This window comes from Uloborus diversus, chromosome 3 (genome assembly GCF_026930045.1).
Source record: "Uloborus diversus isolate 005 chromosome 3, Udiv.v.3.1, whole genome shotgun sequence".
NCBI lineage: Eukaryota > Metazoa > Arthropoda > Arachnida > Araneae > Uloboridae > Uloborus > Uloborus diversus.
Genome location: NC_072733.1, coordinates 41,320,281 through 41,345,578, shown reverse-complemented (window position 1 = coordinate 41,345,578; position 25,298 = coordinate 41,320,281). Strand labels below are relative to the sequence as shown.

Here is a 25,298-nt window from a genome sequence, read left to right as displayed (position 1 = left end):
TATTATTATTTTTTATTTTTATTCTTTTTCTTTTCTTTTTGAAAGTGGTTAAAGATTTTTATTTACTGGAAAAAAATATATTAGCTGCTTTGTTTAAATAGTGATACTACTTTTTTTGTTCATTTATTATTGTGTACGTATCTATTTCTTCAGACGAACTTGGTATATTTTGTTTCTAAAAATAAACTTAAAATGTTAAAAAGGTACCTTTGACACAATTTTCAGTCTCAGCTAATTTAGAGAACATTGATTAGATACTAGAAAGTTGATCTTGGTATACTGGAAAGTCAGCTCCTTTAGTTCTGGGCGGAACTTTTTTTTTTTTTTCAAATTTGCTTTACGAGTGTTAACGAACACAGTTTTCATGCTACAATAAAGAACACTTCACATACAGAACTTCTTACGTTCTCTTTTATTTTGTACTGAACATATACCACGTTATATATTTGTATGTATATATAACCGTTCACAGTGATTGAAAATACATTGTGCTTGAAGTCTGAAAAAAATGGCAGGTTTAAGGTTTCATTCAGCAAATGTTGTAAAAAAATGAAATTTATATCAAGATTATGTTTAGAGAAGTTTTGACAGTTACAAGAGCTTCGGAGTTCATTCAATAGTGTCAATTTAGGAAAAAATGGCAAAGTATCTAAATCCAAGTTAATATACAGGAAAGAGCAAACGAATATTGAACATATTTTGCTTGAAAGCAATATCATATCTTAATTAATTAAGCAATGACGCTGCAGTAAAACTGAATTGAATTTGGAAGCATTTTATATTGGTTTAGCAAATTAAGTATGTAATATTTTAAAATAAATTCGTTTTTTGTTCTTAATGTTTTAGTATCACTATTACTTTGAGTAGATCTAATGAAAAAGTATAATCTCAGTTTAGATTTCTTAAAGCTGGAACTTAAGTCATTCTTAGTTTAAAGTGAGATGAAGATATTTTGCCTTTTTGAAGATTCTTATAAAGCTTGAACTTACAGTTCGTACTTGTACTTTACGTAAAAGGGCTTTAAATCACATCACTTGAGTTTTGTGCTCCCTAGTTTCGCGCGTGTACATAACTAGAAAAAGAAATACGCAAGTTTTATAAAGTTCGCAGTTATTGAAAACAGTAATTGTGAATATAGAAAAAGAATAACGCTAGAGAACTTGAAGTGCTAGAGCAGAGCTGAAGACAATCACATAAAAAATGCTGCTATGGTGGTCAAAAATGGATACTGCTTCTAATGATACTTCCTGAAAGGTAAACAAATTTCACGATGCTTTGTTTTTTTTTTTTTTTTAAATAGAAATGAGTTGAGTTGATTAATGAAAGGACGTTTCTTGTGCTTGACATTGCTGTCTTCTGACAACTTCTTTCAAATGAAGAACTTGCTCTAAGCGCTGGATTTTTGTTGAGCAACGATTCCCACATTGATCTGGCAGTCTTTTTGCTTTTCTGATAAACTTGTCCATGAACTCTGTGAAGAAAAAAAAATTGTAAGTTTAAACATTGCTCGTTTCGTAAGTATTAATTGCTATGATGTAAAAATATGTTTTCATTTTGTTATTCTGCCATGGGAAGGCAAATAGTAGTATTGCGAAAACCAAATGAGCAAGCTTGTACAAAAGCTCAAGTACAATGCATGATAAAAATGCCACAAAATGAAAAATGAAAAACTGCAGGTACTGCCATTTACCTTTCCCCGACAGAATAGTACTTTTATAAAAATGGCAAGATGATGAAACAAAACTTAAGAAGTTGTTAAATCTTAAATTTCATTTCGTAGGATTACAAATGAAATGCTCAAGCGCCAGCATTCACCAGACGATACGACCATTTATGGATTCGACCCTCGGTCAGACAGCCAAACCGCGGGTCGAAGCCTTCTTCAACCAATAAGAAGGCTTCAATCTTCGGTTTGGGTGCCTGACCGAGTGTCGAATATTCCGGCAAACACGAAAAAGGTAAATTGAAAAACATTGTTTTTTATTTGTGTGTTTCACCTGTAAAAATTTCTAAGCTGAAGCACTCAATGTGATTACCAAACATTTAAAAAAGTTGAAGCAGATAAAGAAATGACTTTGTGGGTGGTTTCACCTGTGACAACATCTTAGTTGTATGGACAAAGTTGAAAGTCAGAAAATAAATATCTATGATTTTGTGTGCTTTATTGAAAAGTCAACGATTTTTTCCTAGTAAATTAACTCTTGTTTACATAAAATGGTTAAGACCGATTAAAAACGTTTACTCTTGACTCCTTCTGTGAAACGAAACTCAACTAGATGCTTAACACTGATGTCTGACTTCGACGTTAGGTAAAATTTCTGAGGAAAAAGCTGCGCACAAGGCACAAACATACAGCAGGTATTCAAGAATAAAAAATTATAGCGATATCAATCAAATATGTTTCTTAAGAAAAATATTTAAACTTAATGACAAGAATACTTACCAGAAAAGGCATTCGTACAAAATACAATAAAAGAATATTCGTAAATCAAACACTTATTTAGTTCAGAAATGTGAACTTAAAATATTGTATTTTTAAGTGTTTTGAAAGTCTTTGGTTAAAATGGGTTTGGAAGAAAAATAGTACTCACAAGAAAAGGAAGATTATCTTAAAACGTTGGAATGAAGGCACAACCAGGGCTGTGGAATCGGAGTCGAAGAGTCGGAGTCGGACTGATTTCGGGGTAAAGGAGTCGGAGTCGTTAGAAAACATGCGGACTCCGACTCCGGGCTTTTTTTTTTTTTTCATTTTCACTGACTCTCCTTGGATTTTTTTTAAAACTGACTATCAATTAGTTCGATTACATGTATAGAAAGCTACTAATGAGAAAAAAACTGCCATTATGGCAATCAGCTAGCTTGAGTGCTTACCGAACTTTTTGTAGCCGTCCCCTAGTTTGCTTGTTTTTCAACTTAACTAATAGCAACTGTCAGCAAACGGTTTTGTTGCCTAACACTTTCAAGTTATCACTTTCAACTAAAAATAAAAATATAGTGTTTTGTTCGATCTCTCTCAGTTATAAAATAGTAAAAGAATTTAACTCTTTAGCAAGTCGAGTCCCGTAGCTCGGGTGAAAACTTCTGAGGGTGTTCGACAAATTAAAATACGTTTTGACGCGAAAGCACGAATACAAAATATCCGCGTAAATATGTCTGATGTTTTTTCATTAAGACTAATTCTATTAGCTTGATTCTCTTTAACAGTATGGAACTAAATAAGTGTAAATGATTTCTTAGTCACAATACTCAAGAACTGCAGCATTCTTAAAATCTTCATCTTACACTCAGCATGACCTAAAAACGTCAGAAAACATTTTTTGTCCCATCTCAGTGCGATATTTAAAAAGTTATTTACATCTAAAAATTTATTAGTTTCGTTTTCCGCTGAAACGGGGAGTCACGTGACTCTCTGAGAAGTGAGTGCACTGTTATAACCAGGGATTCCAGACGAGTGAAAATATTCCCTCTAAGGTGAAAGCATAGTGCCTGAAGGAGCAATGCAGGCCAGAAAATAGAGCAGAGGAGCCAAAACAGCATGCAATCGCAGAAAGACTCATTGCGCATGCGCTTTTTGCCTTAGACATGCATTCAACCACCTCAATATGGCGGAGAAATAATGATTGCGTTTGTGTGTCTCTCACATTGAATGAAGTACACTATTGGATTAAAACACAACTTTTCTAGGATTAATTATCCGAAATTACAAGTAAGTACAGCTTTTGATCACTTTGTAGCTTTTAGGGCTTTCAAACATAGTTAAGTGTTTAAAAGTGCATTTATTGCTTTTCAGTAACCGTTAGTCTTCTAGTTCCCGTTTACCGTTACTATCATGAAATTTCCATCATTCAAAACGCTACTAAAAATATCTGTCATTACTTTCTTGAATACTCGATAAGCAGCTTTTATTAATCACCAAAAGAACCTTAATAAAAATGTTTCTTGTGCTTCGTAATTATAACAGAAAGCTAGCGAGAAAAAAAAATCTCTCTCAGACTAGCTCTTTTTTTTTTTTTTTTTTTGCTTTCTCATTCAAGTGTTAGAATCATTTCCTGTTAGCGGTTGATGCTTGATAGCGTTAGAAATTCCTTTTGGTTTTTTATTTAACTGGTTGAAAAACTTTATGTGCATTTTATTTTGTTACTCTTGATTAACGTTTATGAAACGATTTTGTTCTTCCGTAATTGTAATATCCCTGAATATTTTTGGCTCATCATGTAAATAATCCATAAGTACAGCTATGCTTCATTTTCGGAATACGTCATGTTTTAGTAAATGTATAATTTCTCACATGTTTTAAATAATTACTCGTTTTTAAATTATAACTTATTTGTGACAGATCTTTGATACCAAGTGGAGGGGTAGATATTTATTGTTTTCTTAATTTTTAACATTAATTTTTGTTAAAAAAACCATCAGAACCCTGAATTTTTTCACATGTTTTTTAACGGCCCCAGAGTTATTATTCATATTATTTATTTTATGAATTTTTAAGAAAACGATGACGATTTCACAGGTCCGCAAAGTTTTTCATTTGCTTTTACCGCTCCCGTGGGTCAAAAGAGGTTGAGAAACACTGAGTTAGAGCACGATCAGATGAATTAAAGCTATGAGCACTTCTTAACTATGTTGAAAGCTCTGAAATATGATCAAATGCTGTAATAGGGAAGTATTCGATTTTCTAATTTTATTTTTGTATGATAGAGTAACATACATGAACATCATCTGCGAAAAAAATTTTACGATACGACTAATACTTTTTTTTAAAATAATTTTTTAAAGTTCACGCGCGAGCGACGTCATTTGCTTGTAAGTCCTTTGACTGACGTCACTGCCGCGCAGCGAGGCGGCGTTGTTGGCTAGGGCAAAGAAGTGCTTGGCGATCTTTGGGGAAGGCGCGGGAAAACAAGAGCCTTCTAACAGCAGCGCGCATAAAAAGCTAGTGAAAATCCTTTGCTGTCTGTAGGGTTTAATGCATTCTGCGATTGTTTTTAATTTGATTTTCTTTGTCATGGCTAGTAGAATCAATTACAAGTATTGCTTCGTTCCTGGATGCGTATCTACATCTAAAAAAACTCCTCACAAGCGATTTGTTATTGTTCCGTTCCAGCAGGATCTTCGAAAGAAGTGTTTTCAAGTGTGTTTATTAATTAAAATTTGAAAATGAAAATTTGCACTGCATTTTAATTAAAAACTATGTCAAGTGAGAAATACAGTTTGAAATATATGTTCACAACTGTTCATAAATAAATGTTTAATAAGCATATGAGATATTTTTAAAAAAATGCAAGTAAACAAAGGAATTTAAACCCTGCACAATAAACTTAAATAGAAAGTAATAGATGCATTACTATTACCATTTTAATAACAATGCAAAAACTATTAATACTTTCTTTTTAACATTCAAACTATCTTCAAATTTTAACTATTACAAATTGATAATTTAAAAATACATTTTCAGTTTATCACCAGAAACGTTTCTATATATACAAGACCTTTCTCACATGCAAAAAGGTACTTATTTTATGAAATGAACACCATTTTCAAATTTATTATTTTTATCAAAAGAGCAAAAAAATATATTTTTCCTTTTTTTGCTAAGTTGCACAAAAACTCAAGGATAATTAACATGTATTAATGGATTTAAAACAATTTTCCACAAAAAAAAGCAGATCAACTTTTATTGCTAACAAAGCGAAAAATTTTCATGCAAAAACTGCTCTAAAACTTAGTACTGGAATCACTTGCAGTAGGGTTGTTACAAAATGCGCGCCTCATTAAAAGCCGCCAAGTAAGAACTGGAATAGCGCTCTTACATTGTAATTTATATATTCAGATAAAAAAACCATCGACACACAAATGGAAATGATCAATCTTGATAAGGGAAACTAATGCGAATAATATGAACTGCAAACATAGACGGATATGTACGTACAATTTTAAAGAATAACAATGGTGAAACTTTGTTGTTTCACTCCCCGTACTTCTAGGACATTAAATCTCTCGTCCTTTCGAAAAAAGTCAAACACCATGAATGATTTTACTTGAGGAAGGTTATTGGATTGACCTTTCGTGAATCCTAGCTCCATGATGGAAAAAATGCTGGTTAAAGTCAGGCCCGGACTGGCTCCCTTTGGGGTGGTCGGCTAGGTACTGGAAAGGGGCCGCCTGATGTGGGGGTTCTGGGGGCCCTTCCCCCGAAAATGTAAGAAAATTATTGTTTCAAAAACTGCTTTTTGCTTTTTCTTTTTGGATACGTTAAGTAATAAAACTAAAGTTAAATTTATGTATTTTCCCATTTATTTACTGATTTAAGCCAAAGGAGATGGGGTACTAAAGCAATCTACATGAATTCATTGGGTCTTGAACAAGTCATTAAGTTTGATTACTCCAATTTTTATTACACCTGCATTTCTCTTGTGTTCCAGTTTTTTTCACACGGCCATTTATACCCATATTCCACAGTTCTTGTCTTATCTCATCTTATTGATTCTACAAAAACTTGGAGAAACGCACTTAGCGGCCTGATTGTTGGTTAAAATTTTATTTGTTGGAATCTCGAAAAGAGAACTTTTTTCAACTATTGAAGTTTTAAAAAGGTGACTATAAGGCATCCTTAAATTGCTTTTTGTAACTTTAATTGTTTTGACGAAAAGAGAACTTTTTTCTTACATATTTTCAATTTTAAGATTTCTCCGGGGCCCTTCAGAACCTCGGGGCCAATAGGCAGCTGCCTACTTCGCCTATTTAGTAATCCGGCCCTGATATAACTGGAGGGCCAACATTCATAACAGATTGATGCTGCTCCCTAGCAAATATCCTCACAAGGTTTTGTGCATCAGTCGAGCTTCGGTCTAGCATGCAGAAAGAATTATTGGTTTTCTACCAAGTCGAGAAAATTTTGAGTTGAACTTTTTGAAACTTATTGAATAAATAATACTTAGTTAAGAAAGAAAAAATATATAAAAATTAGCAGAATTTTATCCTTTTTTGAGAATTGTATTTGTACGAACTGAAATGTTCTTAACTTTTTTTGCACGTTAAAAATAAATCCAAGCTTGGCAACGGAGCAAGTTTACGCGTTGACGTCTGAGCACCTTTACGCACGTTCTTAAACTGTGGCTTGCTTCTAAACGTGCCCTGATGCTTCTTTCGCTCCAAACTGTCTCAAAACTTTTTAGCATCATCAGGCTATTTAGTTTTGTAAATAACTATTTTAATTTTTAATTGAGTTACAAATTCGTATCTTATAGCTTACAATCATGTAGTGCTGTCTTCATGCCCGTTCAGTTTTTACTTTATACACTATTCAGTCTGTAATATAAAAAAAATATATGTACGGAAAGCATGAAACATCCGCAAAGTTTTAAAATTTCTCTTCAGGGGTGCCCACCTGGGGGGGGGGGGTCATGGCACAGACTGCGCCACTAAAAGTTTGGGGGGGGGGGGTTGAGAGGTATTTTTCACTGTTCTGGGAGTGGGTCTTGCTTTGGGGGGGAGGGTCTTCGTGATATTTAGGGAGGTGCGCCCTTGCTCTTAGGGGGGTTGGGCACCCCTGAATCTCTTAATGATAGTCTCATCAGCTCTATAGGGGTGAAAACAAAAATTTAACTTGATCAAAAGATTGATGTTAATGTTTTGTGTCTCAACTAATATAAAAGGCACATAACATCTCTAATCCCGGTTAATAGAGGAATAAAATGAAATTCAAAAATACCTTTATGTATTCCTTCTGAAATTCCACACTTTAAAATAGATCTTTGTTAATACAGTTGAACTCGGTTAATACGAAATGTCAAAAATTCACGAATTTGTTCGTATTAACCGTTATTCGTAACAACCGTGAATAAGTGATACTGAAAAAACGAAGAAATGCTCAACGGCTTCAAAGCATTCAAAAATTAACTGAAAATGCCTTGAAAACTGGTCGAAGTATTTTCACGAAAAAATGTTTTGACCAGTTTAGGTTAACAAAAATTCTGTGAATTTCGGTTCACTACAGAACATAACTTTAAATACCGCCAACATCAACATAAATGAAATAAAACTAATTAATGAGACAAAAATGAATTCAACGAAAATTTCAAGCAGACAATAGAAAATAAAATATTTGAAAGAAAACCCTCAAATCGAAAAAACATGTCTCAAACTTTTAAGAAATACAGAACGAAAAGCGAAATCATTTACCAAACCAATATGAATTCCATACAACGTGAGTACTTTTTTCAAAACCAAGATTTACAGAGGAGAACAGTTATTACTAGAATACTATTAAGTCATAAGAAACTTGTTTACTTGCTTATATAACTTATAAATAAAATGATCATCCAAAAAATCAGGATTTAAAGTCCCACATAACTATTCAAAACCTTAAAATAATAATAAACTTGTAAAAATATTTAAATAAATGAGTTCAAAATTTAGGTAGAAATATTGAAGCATACAAAAACAAACAACAACCACTCGTTTAACTTTTTTTTGAGAGGGGGCGGGGGAAGGGAGGGCAATTCAGTGGGCGGTTAGGGGCCCTGATGATTTTTTGCAGGGAGGTTGAACATTTCTGTTGGAGCCCGAAGGCGATTCCTAAATTAAAGCCCTAGGGGTCCTTAACCTAAAAGTAATGTTTATCCCGGGGCCCTACCTGGCTTTAATTAGGCCCAATGTGCTATTTGTATAAAACTAGAAAGAGTGATCAAAAGCATCCCGGACAGGACCTGATTAAGATATAGGAAGGTTCTAAGCAAAGATTTTTTGGGCCACTATGCAGTCAAATCTTACTTTTAGTCATTAGCTAAGACAACTTTAGCCACTGGGAGGGCCCCTAAAAGGCAAGGGCCCTATACCACAGCCTAGTTGGTCTATTCAGTATTCAGGCCCTGATCCTGGCAAAACGTATAAGGAAACAGATTGAAATAGTTACAAGGAAATCAAAGAATTATAAAATCATTTTTTGCTACAGATTTTTTTTTCGCTTCATTTGGGGGCCCTCCCTAGCTTGGGGGCCCTCGGAGATCACCGACTAGCCGACCTGGCCAGCCCGAGCCTGGTTAAAGTCTTTAAAAAGGCTGAAAAAGACAGTGCTATTCACCTCTTGGTAGGCGCAACACGGCATGGAAATGGAGCTCTGATCGGAACAGGGAAATGACGTCAGCTGCTGACGTTTTAGGCCACACCTCTTTTTTGCGCATCGCTCTTTAAAAAATTCATAAAAAATCAATCGTTGGTTTTAAAAATCCGGTCATGGTGAATTTTTGTGTTTTGTAAGCCTGTCAACATTGTGCAATAGTTAAAATTGGAATATTTGATAGGTTGATACTTCCCTATTACATGTTTTAATCATTCCCAATACCGAGTTCAATGTGAAAATGTCCAAAACTTAGAATATCATAAATCAAAACAAAACTTAAAAAAAGAAAAAAAATACACAACTGTATTCAAAAACGCACACAATACGGGGGAGGGGGGAGGAGGATCTATAGTAAGGGTGCCATTTCTCTCTCCGAAGGTTCCTTTTTTTCACTCCGGCTGTCTAATTTTTAAAAGGTGCCTGTTTTTCACCCTATTTAGAGGTGCGATTTCGGCTTCATATTGGGTGCCGCTGGTGAACAAGCGTTTCTCCCCTGAAAGGTGCCGAATGCATCCTGTAGTTTTAACAGTGTGGGATGTGCCTCGCTTCGCAGTTGCTTAATGTCTTTCTTCGATGTCCGCGGGCTTTATGTAGGGTGCTTCAGGTACTTCTGCGTTTAGTTAGGGTATTTATTTAGGTATTTCGTGAATTTATTTATCTGCGAAAATATGGTTTTTTGTGATCATTACATGGTTGAATATTACCAGTTTCCAAACCACATCTTTCCTTCAAAAAAAATATATATATCCACTGTATATTCAGAAGGAACTGTTCTATTTTTTCCCTGCGCTTGCTTGCGCTATTGTTCAAATTTTCGACAATTCTCCCAATTTACCCTAGGGAAGCGAAGAATTTACAGATTGAAGGGGAATGGCACTTTCCAGGAATTTTGAGAGATCGCACACCTGCAGGTAGTCAATGGTCACCTGAGACATTTGTTTTAGATGAACAGAAGACATCTCATAAACATGAAGCATAATACACTTGATAATCAAGGAATTGATCTTGGTTTGAAAACATATTAATGTGGGTAGAATTTCAATTAACTTCATACACCAAATACAGAAGTTATTTCAAGAGGTATGAAAAGTAATTTACCAACGTTTTTCTTTTTTTAATGCTCAAACACAAGAAAAGAACTATCGCTCTTTTGGTAACTAATATATGACTTTTCCATGCTAAATTTCGCTTAAACATTGATTTATATGAAAAATTGTTTTAATAGTTTATCTGTTCTAAGTTCTATTAAAGTTACTTATTTTTCAAAGTTCTCACAACTTCAACAATAACTTTTTTTAGGCCTTTTATTACATTTTTATAAAAATTATTATTATTATTATTATTATTATTTGCATTAATATTAAGAACAGAAAAAATGTACTAAAATTGTTTTAAAAAAATACAATACCGAAAATTACCTAAGCTTAAAGTTATATTTTCATTCAATTTAACTTTTTGTTTAAAATTGTTATTTTTAGTATTATTTTTAAATTGATATGGCCAACAAATGCTCTTAGGGTAAATTAAATTTGAAAAGAAAAAAAAAAAAAACTACTTAAATTTTATGTAAGCTTGGAAATATAGACTCTGTAAGAATACCAAAATATTTACTATTTATCATAATGCATATTTTTACAATAAAGGTTTTCAAAATGAAACAGTTTTGTATTAATTTTCGTTCTTACAACCTTTGTCCACCATCTGTAGCTCTTCTTTTTGAAGAAGTTGAATATTTGAAAGAGAAATTGAACTAGAACTGATTGAAATATTACATTTTGCATCAAACAACATCTCGGACATTCTAATGTAGTTTTTTTTATCTATTAGTTTTTGTTTCGCATACATGTTTTTAACATTAAAATAGTGTGTTTCGTTTTTCTTAATTTGCATACATTTTTTTTCTTATTTAGCAGCAATATTGAAAGGGATTTTGCAGTTAATCAATACCATAAATTTTCAAATTTAATTTTAAAAACATTGTACTTTAAAGGGAAGATTAAAATCGCATGCACACGGCATTATCCATTGATTGCAGTTAAATTACGAACTTATTAACTCTACAGCTCATCAGCCTCTATTTTCTCATTTATATTAGTTATATTAGTTATCACGACTTATTAAGCATTAACTTAAAAAATAAACCAAAATATCAGCTTTCACATACATCTCTGATTTCAGCCAAAAAAAAAAAAAAAAAGCTGGTTTATAACGTTATTTTCTGCAAATCATAGATGTCAGTTTTCTAGAATCCTTGTTCCATTGTACAATAATCTTTGCAAATCGAGAATGTATTCAAAATATCAAATGTACATATTAAATAAGGAAATGTAGAGGAGCGTTAGCGTTCTACTCCCATTGAAAAACGAATTGCGAGGGCGAGGGTCGTGGTGTACGAGGGCACGACTGACGTCAGGCCAATCAGGGGTCGTTTCTTCTCGCGGCGCTTCTGGGGCAATTACAATGCTTAATATGTAATAAATGAATTTTTTGTGCGGAGAAAGAATTAGATTTTCGGATTTAGGAGATCATTTTTGAAAAATTAGCATAAAAATTTTTAAAATTTACGAGACGCTGTTGTTGTCCATTTAGTAAGCCGAGGCTCGTAGCTCAGGTGGAGATTTTTGAGGGTGATCGGCAAATTCAAATAAGTTCTGGTGCGAAAGCATAAATCCAAAAGATCCGATAAAATAATCTAATGTTTTTTCTTCTTTATTAAGACTATTTCTATAAGCTTGGTTCTCACTAAAAGTGTGGAACAAAATAAGTGTAAATGGTTACAACACTCAATAATTGTAGTTAATCTTAAAATCTTCATACTAAGGTTAATTCTAAAGCAGCCAGTAAAATTTAAATTAAAAATTTAGCGAAGAAGAAATATAGGTATAGTAAAAGCTATTCGTACAAATTTTTACACCATCGCATTTTGTGTAAAATTTTGCTCCTGACGTATTTGTGCCCTATTTTCCTTGAAATTTTATTGATGAAATATAATTTAAAATGTATTCGGGAAAATTTTCAGAATTAAAGTATTTATATTTTTTATAAACTCTGAAATTAACTTTGGGTGTCACCTACCAGATGGGTGTCACCCGAGACAAACCACCCCCTCTCAAGAACTTAGGCTTAGAAAAAAAGATTTTTTTCTCTTAAGTTTTGATCAATATCTAGTTGTTAAACATAAAAGGGGGGGGGGCAAATTACAAGTAATCTTTTTCAGTTTTTTATGGGTTTTTTAATTCATCTCACTTTTAAACTCGTAACTAGGGATGTGTCGTTCATGAACGAACGGGTCAAAAAGAACGAATCCTTGAAATGAACGGAGCCGTTCGCTCACCTAAAAAATGAACGATCGTTCTTTTGAACGGTGAGCAGTTTGGAATATTGTATTGATATACATGTGATAAAATCACTTTTTTAAAAAAATTACATTAATCTTCAAATTTTTAACATTTAATCAATCTCAAATTTCCCTTTTCTCAGTGCAGTACAATTCGTATATTCATTTCGAACCTTTTTTATTTTCTACTTTATTCATGATTTTTCTTTAACTGTTGCAGCTCATTTGCAATTTTCCAATGTATCTATTAGTAATGTTTTGTGTAACTTGTTTGGACAATCAACGAAATGTTTGGACCTTCCATTTAAAGTCCCACGCACCTGCAAAAATCCTTCTCACGCTTTCTGTCACCAAAATTATTTATAAAAACAACTTTTATCATTTTTCTGGCTATCATTTTTTCTTCTGTAACATCCTTCCTATGAACTGTCATCTATAGCGATTTGGTTTTATTTTTAACTTGCGACTTACACAAGTCGCTTATTTTACATTTAGTATCCAGAGAATTTTTATAAGGATTATTACTGTTTAATATTTTCCCCCATTTAAAGAAAAGTGTTGCGTTTATTATTATTATTATTATTATTATTATTATTATTATTATTATTATTGTTATTGTTATTATTATTATTATTATTTTCTGTTCTTATTGGTACTGTGAAATAATTTTGAAGCTACCTAATATTTAGGTAAGTCTTTTTCTTTAAACTAAAATATCCGGTACTCTGACTGAGCTACCAATATTTCAATTGGTACTTTTTTCGTTATACATGGTCTATTGGTAATACCATGTATGTACACAGTGCTGTAGTTGGAAAAAAAAATATTTGAAGGAACGCACATTTTTCTTTTGGGTAGATGTCATGATTGATGTTTGTTTTGAGGTCAAAAAAGGTCAGTTTCGACAATTTACGCCAGTTTTTATTTAAAAAGCAGACGTTTTATGATAATAATATTTTTGTTAACATACATTTAACGTACATAGTTTTATTAAATATTTCTTTTCTCTCTTGTTTTATTATAGTCTGATTCATATATTTTTTTTTCTCTTTTATTTATTTCGTTATTTACATTTTTTAAAATATAACCTTAAGCAGTGGCGTCACTACGGGGGGGGGGGGCAGTTCACCCCTGTTGTCAGCAGTCTGTGGGTGACACCCTAAGTGGAATTGCAAGTTTTTGAAAAAAAAAATGAGCCTAAAACGCATTTTTAAGACTACAAATTTAAAGTTTTCCCGAGGGTAAACCCACGCATCCCCCACTTTTATTTTTTTTTGTACAGTAGCCCAGAAAAATTCCGTCATAACACAAATGTAGGTGTTTCTAAAAATTGCATGAATATCATGTTTTTATGTGTCCATATTTCCTATGCTTCTTTTGCGTCTATAGGGGGGGGGGTGACACCACAAATTACCGCCCCGAGTTTCACCCATGCTAGGTATGCTACTGCCTAAAGTACACTTTTAAAATTATTTTTTGTTTTTTCTTTTTTCACCTGTGACTATTATACTATACTTGGAGATATGATATTCCTATTTAGAATTAGTGCACTATTTCACACAAATTCAATTTAGCAAATTTTCTGACGTCACAAACAGTTTATTTACTTTTTAAGAACTTTTATTTTACTTGGCCTGATTGTCACAGAACAATCCGAGGCTTGCTTTTGCTTATATCTCAGCAACTACACCACTTAGAGACTTCGAGATTTCACTAAATGATTTGCTTAATCTTAAGATACAATTTAACGTAAAAACAAAATCAATTCTAAAATAAAATTATTATTTCGGTTAGGATAGAAAACAGCAAAACCCCACTAAATGTTTAAATATAAAACCCATTGTTACAAATTTTGTTGCCTTACGACAGCAATATTAATAGTAATCATAATAAAAAATTTGGATCAAGGCTTCTCTGGAGCAAGCACGAAATTTATCCACTATCATTACTGTCTTAAGATTTTTATCCTCATCTATGCCAATAATCGGAAACGGGGCTAAGTAAAGACACATATTAGGATCTTTATCACGAGTAGAGATGAAAACGGTCGGAAAAACTGGAAAATTTCGGAAAAAAAACGGTAAAAAACCGTTTTTTTTTCGAAGAGTTTAATTTCTACTCCGGAAAAATTGAAAAATTGTTTTTTTTTTTCAAACTTTACTGAAAGTTTTAATTGAAATTTTCAGCAAAAAGTGATTAGAAACTTCTCATACTTAAATTCTGATGCAATCCCCCCCCCCTCCTTGTATGTTAAAATACTGTTTAACTTTGATAATGCAAGTTGTTGTATAATATCGATTGCATATACATCAAAAAACATTTAATACTTTTTGCAAAAAAAAAAAAAAAATTAAGCCAATGTCCTTCTTGAAAAATTTATTTTCCTTCCTAATAAAACTTCATAACTTTAATCACAGAACTATATTTCTGCTGACTGTGCGAACCAAATGCACAGGATGCGGCAAAATAAACCGGCAAAAAATTTTCCTTGTAACTTTATCAAAAATAAATAAATTGACAAAACACAAATAATAATATATGAGAAGAACTTTGGCAATCAATGAATTAATTGGTTTCAAACTAGCCGCCTTTTGAAGTAATACAGAGGTGCAACTGCTTATTGATATTTTCATTCAAGGGCCCCGCTAGTCCTTTAATCAATCCTATTCCCTATAAAGCAATTGGTTTAGAGAGTTCAAACTTATGTGTAGTTTAGGGTAGACCTTTGACTCTAAAATAGGCCATACAGTGTAATATATGGGATTGAGGTCTAGCGAGTAGAGCGTCCACTCAAAAGATGATATCATGCCAAAAACAACGCGCTTACACTACTCTTGTCTTTTATGCCATATGAATCGGTGTGGAGATTAAGGAAAACGTCTAGTCTACATTGCTGAAGTGCTCTTAAGCCCATAGAAGAACAATAACTTCTAAAGTGTCCTTCTGGTTCACTTTTTGATTCATTTTACGGCCCTCATCCACAAAAAACTAGAGATTGTTTATCGCTAATGCTGATTCCATCACAGACCAAGCCTGACTTCGGATTTTGGCGATATTTAATATTTTCTAAGGTACTTGACGTGTCTACAGACCGAATCCTATTGTTCTGGGGGATATGAGCTGGTTGTGAAATTAGTGAAAGGTATCTCTTCCAGCATGGACTTGCGACCCGTCTCAAACGTTTCTGGCATCTTTGGAGTCATACGAATGCCTGAAATATTTGGAACTCGTAAAACTTCTGTTTGAGCTGTTTTTTCCCTTAGTCGCACTTATCAGTCACAAATTCCCATCTTACGAACGACTGCTCTAGTGGAAACCCAAGAATTTCATTGAACTCACTTTTGGATGACCTGACAATTAACTGAAATGTTCACTGTTCGAACTCTCTCCGGACATCAAATATCATTTCCAAGCCACTTGAAACGGCATACCGTTTCAGATACTGTTTGCCGAGGCACAACAAGCTAACGAACTGTCGTTCTACCTGGTTAAACAACTTAAAATAGCAGGTATTTTGCTTATAATTGTAAGAAAACCGAAAAGCAATACATAAACTAGGGGATATATTGCAAATTATTTTCTAATAAATTATGAATAAAAAATAAATAAGGCACTCTTTAAAATGAAATTTTTTTTCTTCCATTCGATGATACAATTTTTTTTCGATGTTTTTTTACCCTGTATACTGCCGTGCTAAGCAAAAAAGTGGAATCTGCAGTTGGGCTCAAGCTGAGATATTGTGTTTTAAAGTTTGCCTCTTCCATATATTTGATTCAAATGTCTTTCTTTTAAGAATTTTTCAAAAAAAAAAAAAAAATTCCTGATCAAATGACCCTAAAACATTTCATTTATGAAGTAAAATACGAAATAGGGAAAAATTTGGTTATAATAACTCAGTTTTGTTCAAAAGTGCAGGTATGACTACTTTTACTATTGTGCTTAGCACGGCTGTATGAATAAACTGAAACTCCAGTTTGTTTTGGTTCCGCTTTAGAAACCATTGCGCAGTTTTGGTTTGGGGTTTCTGTTGGAAAGAAAAAGAAAAATCAATTAACTTTTGATTTGGACTTAGACTGGATTGGAAAAAATCAAAACTCAATAGCTTTCATTTTCAGACAGTAAAGTTACATTGTATTATTTTTCTTTCAAACAATATCAATCATTCAGTAAGTTATCGCCCTATATCCAGGGCTAAGGCAGAAATACATGAAATACAACGCCAAGGTTTTCCACCTCCAGCTCATTCACTTCCTATGCCGGGCTGATGAGTGCTAATAAGCACGAAACTGCAGTCCTCGGCTGGAATTGACTGAGCTGGCGGTGTATTTCACGAAGATCAATCATGTTTGAAAGTCGAAAATTACAATTATTATTTCAAGTTTCAAAGGCAATCTAAAAAAGAACATGTAATTGTTATGATAGGGCGCAACTTACCCAATATTATTGGTTGAATGACGACTTGATTTATTTCTAGTGTTTGGCCAAGAAAGCTCTCAGTTATAAAACAAAATGTTTTTTTTTCCTAATTAAAGTTACCTTTATGTGTACTTGTGTCAAGCAGAAAAAGAAGATGTTTGGATTGCGTATATATTTTTTCATGCTTAACCCTGTATATGTTCCCAGAAACACAGAGCAATTAAGAAATCCTATTTTTATTCATAAAAAAATCAAATTTTCGATTTTTTCCAATTTTTCCCGAAAAAACCCGTAAAAAACCGGTTTTTTTTTCCACCACTTCAAAATTTCCGGAAATTTTACATCTCTAATCACGAGTGACTTGTATGTTGTGAAATATGAATTAGTTTTGCAGACCTTTAATATTTAAATGGTTCTAATTAAATTGGCACACAAACAAATCCTAGAGGGGTACAAGGATTAATGTTTAGTGCCAAATACTTTAAGTTTTAGACACGTATATAGTTTTTTCCCCTTTTAGTATAAAGCATTTATATGGGAAAAAAAGGTAAAATTTCGTGATGGAAACATTATTCTATTTCTGAAATGCATTTACACTAAAAATAATAAAATAACAGAATTTTTTAAAAAAATACTAAACACTTTTCATAATGCACTCAGAAGAACAAAATAACTTTTCTGGGTCAGAAAGGACAATATTTAAGTATTCCTGTAGTTTTCAATTATTCCAAGAAAATTTCTCTGCAAACGAGGAAAAGTGCGGCTCAAGTTTTTTCAAACGAACTTTCCCAGAAAAATATGCATGTTTCAACACTCAAATTTATGACAGAAAGTTAGATAATGAAAAAAAAATTCTCTACCTGACTTGAGCCGCAAAATACTTAAATATTGCCCTTTCTGACCCAGAAAAGTTATTTTGTCCTTTTGAGTGCATTATGAAAAGTGCTCAGTTTTTTTTAAATTCTGTTATTTGTATAGCAAAATTTAATAACTTGACTGTGTGGTATTTTGAAATCGAACTTGAGATTTTTGGAAGGGAAAACATATCTTACCATTCAGAAACTCAGAAATATCTTACAAAATGAACTATAATTGCTTTATACATCTAAACCTGAGTCGAGTTTTTTTTTAAATTTATTTTTTATAAGCATAATTTCTTGCTTTTAGATGATTTTAGTTATTCTTCCTTCAAGAAATCTTACTCAACCAATGAAGCATTTCGAATGTACGTGAGTATATCGTGCAGAGAGATCACCTGCAACTTTTTGAAATGAACGAAGTCGTTTAAATGAAGGAGTTAAATGGATGGATCAAAAGAATGAACGATGCCACGATGAACGGATCATTAAAAAGAACGACATTGCCCACCTCTACTCGTAACTATTAGAAAATTTGATTTTTAAATTGAATTTCTAACGTTGTATGCGTCTTGGGTATAACAACTTAATAAAATACAAAATACGAAATTTTCATAAAACGGAATTAATATTTCAATCTCTGTTTAGTGGTTTTCCCCCTTCTCCTGAAGAGGGAGAAGGAATTGAAAAAAATACAATTAAAAATATCCGGTTTTGGAGTCGGAGTCGGGCATTTCAAAATCCAAGAGTCGGAGTCGGGGTCGGAGTCAGGCATTTTCCTTCCGACTCACACAGCCCTGGGCACAACTCTTAGAAATAATTGACAATATAGTTGGACGAACTAACTCTTCTATTCTTAGAATTGTTGATAATTACAATTCAGCACATGAACATGTCGCAGTAATTCTGTTTGTTTGAGAAAAGTTGCATTTATAAGTCCATATGTCAACATCTTAGGATTACGGAGACTGCAATTGCAAGTAGGGATTAGACAGCCATCATCATAAAGACCAAAATTTTGAAATAGGATGATTATTATGATCGTGTAAGTCTTAGAACGCCACTTATGTCACTGACCAAGAAGCAAAAGAGTTTCGATTTCGCATTGTTATTAAACCTCCATAGTTTTGGAGAAAAGGTCTTTTCTCTGACAAGATCAAGATCTCTGTATTTGACACTTAAGTGTCTAAGCTGGTGTACAGAAAACTAGATGACGCTTTTTAGAAGCAGAACCTTGTGCTTACAAATAAGAAAAGTTGAGGAGGAGTCATGATTTCGAGTAATAAGCATTCAGAGGCGTTGGTTGTGTAACCTTTGTAGATTCAACATTAAACCACATTAGATATATATGCATTAAAAAATAAATGAAAGACTGATCACACAGCATTTAAGTCTGGTAAATGACTTTTGTTTTGTGAGGTTCAATAATCCTTAAGACACTGCTCAAAACGTGAAGCTGAATGCTATATTATATCAAAAGATCGGTAGATTTATTCTAAGGAAATACTAAAACAAGAATATTATCATTTCAGTACAAGGAAAGATACAATTTTTAGCAGAAAATCTTTCACATGTAAGTGGTTTCACCACAGGTAAGAAATCACAAAATAAGGAACACTCATTGCGAAATAAAGTATTATACGAACTAAGTCATAAAATCAAAAATGGGATAATATTCAACAGGCCAAAACTTACTTATACGTACAATTGACATGAGTTTGACGTAAATTTAACTGGTAAGGAGGTGGTGGAAAAGTACAGATAATTTTAAAATATGAAATATGTGGAAATTTCGAACTTATTTAGTAGCAATAAAACTATTCAAACTTTTGTGAATTATAATTCATTTTTACATTATGATCGGATATTTATTTGAACAGGACTTATGTACGATTACATGGAAAAGATTTTCATCAGACAAATGCTTTTGCTATAACTGGCAATGCGTGCTGGAATCATTTCATTTTTTGTATTCATATGTATTGATCTCGTTCTCAACCAAAGAGCATTGTAATCCTCGTTTAATAGAAACTAACGTTTATAACACATTGCTGCATTTTGTTGCTTAATTCTCTTCAAATTTCAGGCATTACTTGCAAGGCTCATACTATTTCTCAGCTCTGCTTCAGTGTCTTGACATTTTTTTTTTTTTTTTTTTCAAATTTAATATCAGTGGAATTTTTAAATTATAAGTAACAAAAGTTAAAGATATTTTACAAACTTCTATATCGTCGCCTCAAAGCAATAGTAAGATATTTTACTGTTATTCCTAGGATTAGACATCCCTGTGGCTCTGAGATATATCGTCGCCTCAAAGCAGCAGCAAGATTTCTTACGGTTATTCTTGGGATTAGATATCTTACTGTTGTTCTGAAGCGACCATATCTACCCGTCATTAAATGTTATTTTTTCTTGCAATTTCTGAATGATACTATTGTACTTACTACTAGCAGTACCCGCACGGCGATGCCAGTGTTAAGAAGTTAAAGAAAGTCCGTTGAACAAAATAAATCCACGGCGGCCCCGCCCCCTTCTGATGTGAAATGATCATTTTTCTTCAACTAAAATGCGTACACACCTTTTTAAAAGACCTATTAAAGTCTCTTTGGAATTTAAAACTATTCGCCGAAACACATAAAAATATTAACGGTATCTTTAAAACTCAAAATAATCCTTCAACTACATAGTTCATCACTTAACGCGCCAAGCAACCACGCTACCGTAAACCTGCCCTTTAGCGAGTGAAGCATTTTTTGCCCCTGCAATTTAAAGTGTTTCGCCAAATAAACAATGCTATAATAAAAACGTTATAAAGAACAATCACAATTGAATAATACGACAAATTAATTTACTTAGATAAGTAACCATCTCCAACTATAAGAACAAAAACAAAGGTTGAAGAAATAAGGAAAATAAAACCCAATAGAAAAATCTTACAAAATCAAATAATGCATCTGAACATCGAAAAAAGAACGCATTCAAAAATCTGTTCGCTAATCACAACAGTGTAGCATGGGCACGGTTCCTCACAGCTATCGACACTGTCGACCAGCGCCCTCTCGGACAGTTAACTTATCCCGCCATCTATTAGGAATTCATAGAACTAAACAATTAATTAAACATTTAATTTGCAATTACAAACATTTCGGTCAATTTGATTTATAAAAATAGCCTATAGTCTTCCTCAATAAATGGACTAATTCAACACAAAAATAATTTTTCAATTTGAACCAGTAGTTCCTGAGATTAGAGCGCGTTCAAACAAACAAACTCATCAGCTTTATAATATTAGTATAGATATAAATTTTCCCGTTTTCAGAACATTTTGTATTGCTGCTGTACTCTTCACTGTTAAAACTACAGGTTGCGTTTGGCACCTTTCAGGGGTGAAACGCTTGTTCACCAGCGAAACTCAATACGGAGACGGAATGGCACCTCTTACTAGGGCGAAAAATGGGCACCTTTTGAAAGACAGGCAGCACGGGGGAAAAGAAGGAACCTTCGGAGAGAAAAATGGCACCCTCACTGATTTCTACAGTAGATCCTCTTCCCCCTCCCCCTATTGTGTGCGTTTTTGAATATTATTGTGTTTTATTTATTGTTTGGGTTTATGATTGACAAAGTCTTGGTACTTTTTTTCACATTGAATTCATTTTGGATTAAAACTTGTCATTTAAGGCATTTGACCACATTTCAGACTTTCCAACATAATATAGAAGTGTTTATGACTTTAATTCCTCTATCTGAGTTCTAACTCTCATAAAAACCCTTGGATTGCTCGGTAGTTTTTAATGATATTGACATTTACTATAGCATGATACTAAAAAATAAGAGTGTAGGCATTTATGGATAATTTACAAGAACAACCAAAAATATTCAGTTATATTACAATCACGGAAAAATCAAATCGTTTCATAAAATGCAGGCGTTTCATAGATGTTCAAAATATTTTAATCAAGAGTAACATATTGATACGTATTATATAGTTCGACATTTGAATATCCTATTTGAACATAAGCAATCTAAAAAAGCACTTTTTTTCTTTGTTAAATAAAAACTTTTTCGACATTAAAAATCAAAACAAATTTTTAGCATCCTACATAATGAAAAGCATTGGAAACAGAAATTAGAGAGAGAGAAAAAAAAAATTAACGCGTCTACACCCTGCATTCGGTTTTTGAAATAACACCAACGAAATATTTTCACGTAATGAGTCATGGCATGAAACACACAGAGAGATTTCTTTTCAAAGCTTTTTGTTTTCTTTGCTACGTCTACGCATATATTTTATTGAGAAGATAAAGACATTTAATGTATCTGCTGTGGCAGTTTGTTACATCATTGAATTTTCATCCCGGTTAATTAGTAATTATTTCGTATTGCTAACAATAAACAATTTTGGGGAAAATCCGTGAGACCGCACACGTGACAAGCAATGAACACCATGTATTAGTTATAGATTATATAGATAAAAAAAAGCCATACATCACTATGTTAAAACGGTTAACTATAAACGATAAGCAGTACTCAGTTTACTTTGTTGAAACACAACTCTGAAAACACTAAAAGCCTGTTGGAAAGCTTTAATGTTATACCATGATTAAATGCCTGTACTTACGCAAGGTTTTGAAGGTTTGTCCCCGAAATGTTCAATTTCAATCCAGTATAATTGTCTATTCAATGTGAAAATCTAATGTACCAACAACTACATTGCAACATCGTCGTCCGCTATTAAAGTGGCTGAATAGGGAAGTATTCGATTTTCTAATTTTATTTTTATTTGATAGAGTAACATACATGAACATCATCTGCGAAGAAATTTTTACGATACGACTAATACTTTTTTTTTTTAAATAATTTTTTAAAGTTCACGCGCGAGTGACGTCATTTGCTTGTAAGTCCTTTGACTGACGTCACTGCCGCGCTGCGAGGCGGCGGGGTTGGCTAGGACAAAGAAGTGCTTGGCGATCTTTGGGGGAAGGCGCGGGAAAACAAGAGCCTTCTAACAGCAGCGCGCATAAAAGGCTAGTGAAAATCCTTTGCTGTCTGTAGGGTTTAATGCATTCTGCGATTGTTTTTAATTTGATTTTCTTTGTCATGGCTAGTAGAATCAATAACAAGTATTGCTTCGTTCCTGGATGCGTATCTACATCTAAAAAAACTCCTCACAAGCGATTTGTTATTGTTCCGTCCCAGCAGGTTCTTCGTAAGAAGTGTTTTCAAGTGTGTTTATTAATTAAAATTTGAAAATGAAAATTTGCACTTCATTTTAATTAAAAACTATGTCAAGTGAGAAATACAGTTTGAAATATATGTTCACAACTGTTCATAAATAAATGTTTAATAAGCATATGAGATATTTTTTAAAAAAATGCAAGTAAACAAAGGAATTTAAACCCTGCACAATAAACTTAAATAGAAAGTAATAGATGCATTACTATTTCCATTTTAATAACAATGCAAAAACTATTAATACTTTCTTTTTAACATTCAAACTATCTTCAAATTTTAACTATTACAAATTGATAATTTAAAAATACATTTTCAGTTTATCACCAGAAGCGTTTCTATATATACAAGACCTTTCTCACCTGCAAAAAGGTACTTATTTTATGAAATGAACACCATTTTCAAATTCATTATTTTTATCAAAAGAGCAAAAAAATATATTTTTCCTTTTTTTGCTAAGTTGCACAAAAACTCAAGGATAATTAACATGTATTAGTGGATTTAAAACAATTTTCCACAAAAAAAAAAGCAGATCAACTTTTATTGCCAACAAAGCGAAAAATTTTCATGCAAAAATTGCTCTAAAACTTAGTACTGGAATCACTTGCAGTAGGGTTGTTACAAAATGCGCGCCTCATTAAAAGCCGCCAAGTAAGAACTGGAATAGCGCTCTTACATTGTAATTTATATATTCAGGTAAAAAAACCATCGACACACAAATGGAAATGATCAATCTTGATAAGGGAAACTAATGCGAATAATATGAACTGCAAACATAGACGGATATGTACGTACAATTTTAAAGAATAACAATGGTGAAACTTTGTTGTCTCACTCCCCGTACTTCTAGGACATTAAATCTCTCGTCCTTTCGAAAAAAGTCAAACACCATGAATGACTTTACTTGAGGAAGGTTATTAGATTGACCTTTCGTGAATCCTAGCCCCATGATGGAAAAAATGCTGGTTAAATGCTTTAAAAAGGCTGAAAAAGACAGTGCTATTCACCTCCTGGTAGGCGCAACACGGCATGGAAATGGAGCTCTGATCGGAACAGGGAAATGACGTCAGCTGCTGACGTTTTAGGCCACACCTCTTTTTTGCGCATCGCTCTTTAAAAAATTCATAAAAAATCAATCGTTGGTTTTAAAAATCCGGCCATGGTGAATTTTTGTGTTTTGTAAGCCTGTCAACATTGTGCAATAGTTAAAATTGGAATATTTGATAGGTTGATACTTCCCTATTGAACTTATGCCGGAGCGCACAGCGCATGTGCGAGCGAGGCACCTTTGCGGAGGAAAAGAGTCGCTATTGGCTAATGCGTGAGTTGATGGCCCTTCATTACCTTCTTTCATCCACTGAGGTGCTAAAAGATATCGGAACAATATTTCCTAGCCTCTGTGGCACCCTGTGGCTCCGTCTTTGCACCCTACGGCGGAAAATCGCTCCCAGCTGGCACCTCTGGTTATAACAGTGTTATTAATCGTAGCGTGATGTCATATAGCCTATAGCCTTCCTCAATGAATGAACTAATCAATACAAAAAGAAGTTTTCAATTCGAACCAGTAGTTCCTGAGATTAGTGCGTTCAAACAAACAAACTCTTCAGCTATATATTATTAGTTAATAATTAATAAGAAAAAAATAGTATATATATATATATATATATATATATATATATATATATATATATATATATATATATATATATATATATATATATTATATATATATATATATATATATATATATATATATATATATATATATATATATATATATATATATATATATATATATATATATATATATATATATATATATATATATTACAAATCATCTTTAGCATCGTTTGGGATTTTCCCTGAAAAGTTCCCTTGAAATTTGCCTCATGGCTGGCTCGAATCTATGCCTATTGGATTGTGAAGCCCGCATCTTCGGTTCGAGACACCATGGCTACTCATATGCTGCGTTCCAAGCATTTTATATAATAATATAAATTTTCCAGTTTTCATAACATTTTTTATTTGCTGTTCCACTCCTATTAGTCATAGCGTGATGTTACAGTGCCTATAGCCTTCCTCAATTAATGGACTATTTAACACAAAAAGAATTTTTCAATTCGAACCAGTGGTTCCTGAGATTAGCGCGTTCAAACAAACAAACTCTACTGCTTTACATTATTAGTATACAGGGTGTTCCGTTTTAACCTGCAAGACCTTTATTTTCGCAACCATTAGTTCTATATGTATACTTCCAATTGCAAAAATGTTCAAAATCAGAGTTAAGATATCGAAAGTTTGAAGCAAAAATAAATATGAGTCAAAACATACAAAA

At 32.9% G+C, this 25,298-nt stretch overlaps 1 protein-coding gene across 1 annotated transcript in view; it reads right to left on the bottom strand.

Annotated features, from left to right (window-relative positions):
• Positions 1-439: 439 nt before the first annotated feature.
• LOC129218631 (chordin-like protein 1) overlaps positions 440-25,298 on the bottom strand; it is a 145,136-nt gene continuing 120,277 nt past the window's right edge. Inside the window, exon 12 of the mRNA XM_054852951.1 lies at positions 440-1,471. Coding sequence (XP_054708926.1) covers positions 1,317-1,471 — 155 coding nt within the window. The 3' untranslated portion in view covers positions 440-1,316. The remainder of the gene's footprint in view (positions 1,472-25,298) is intronic.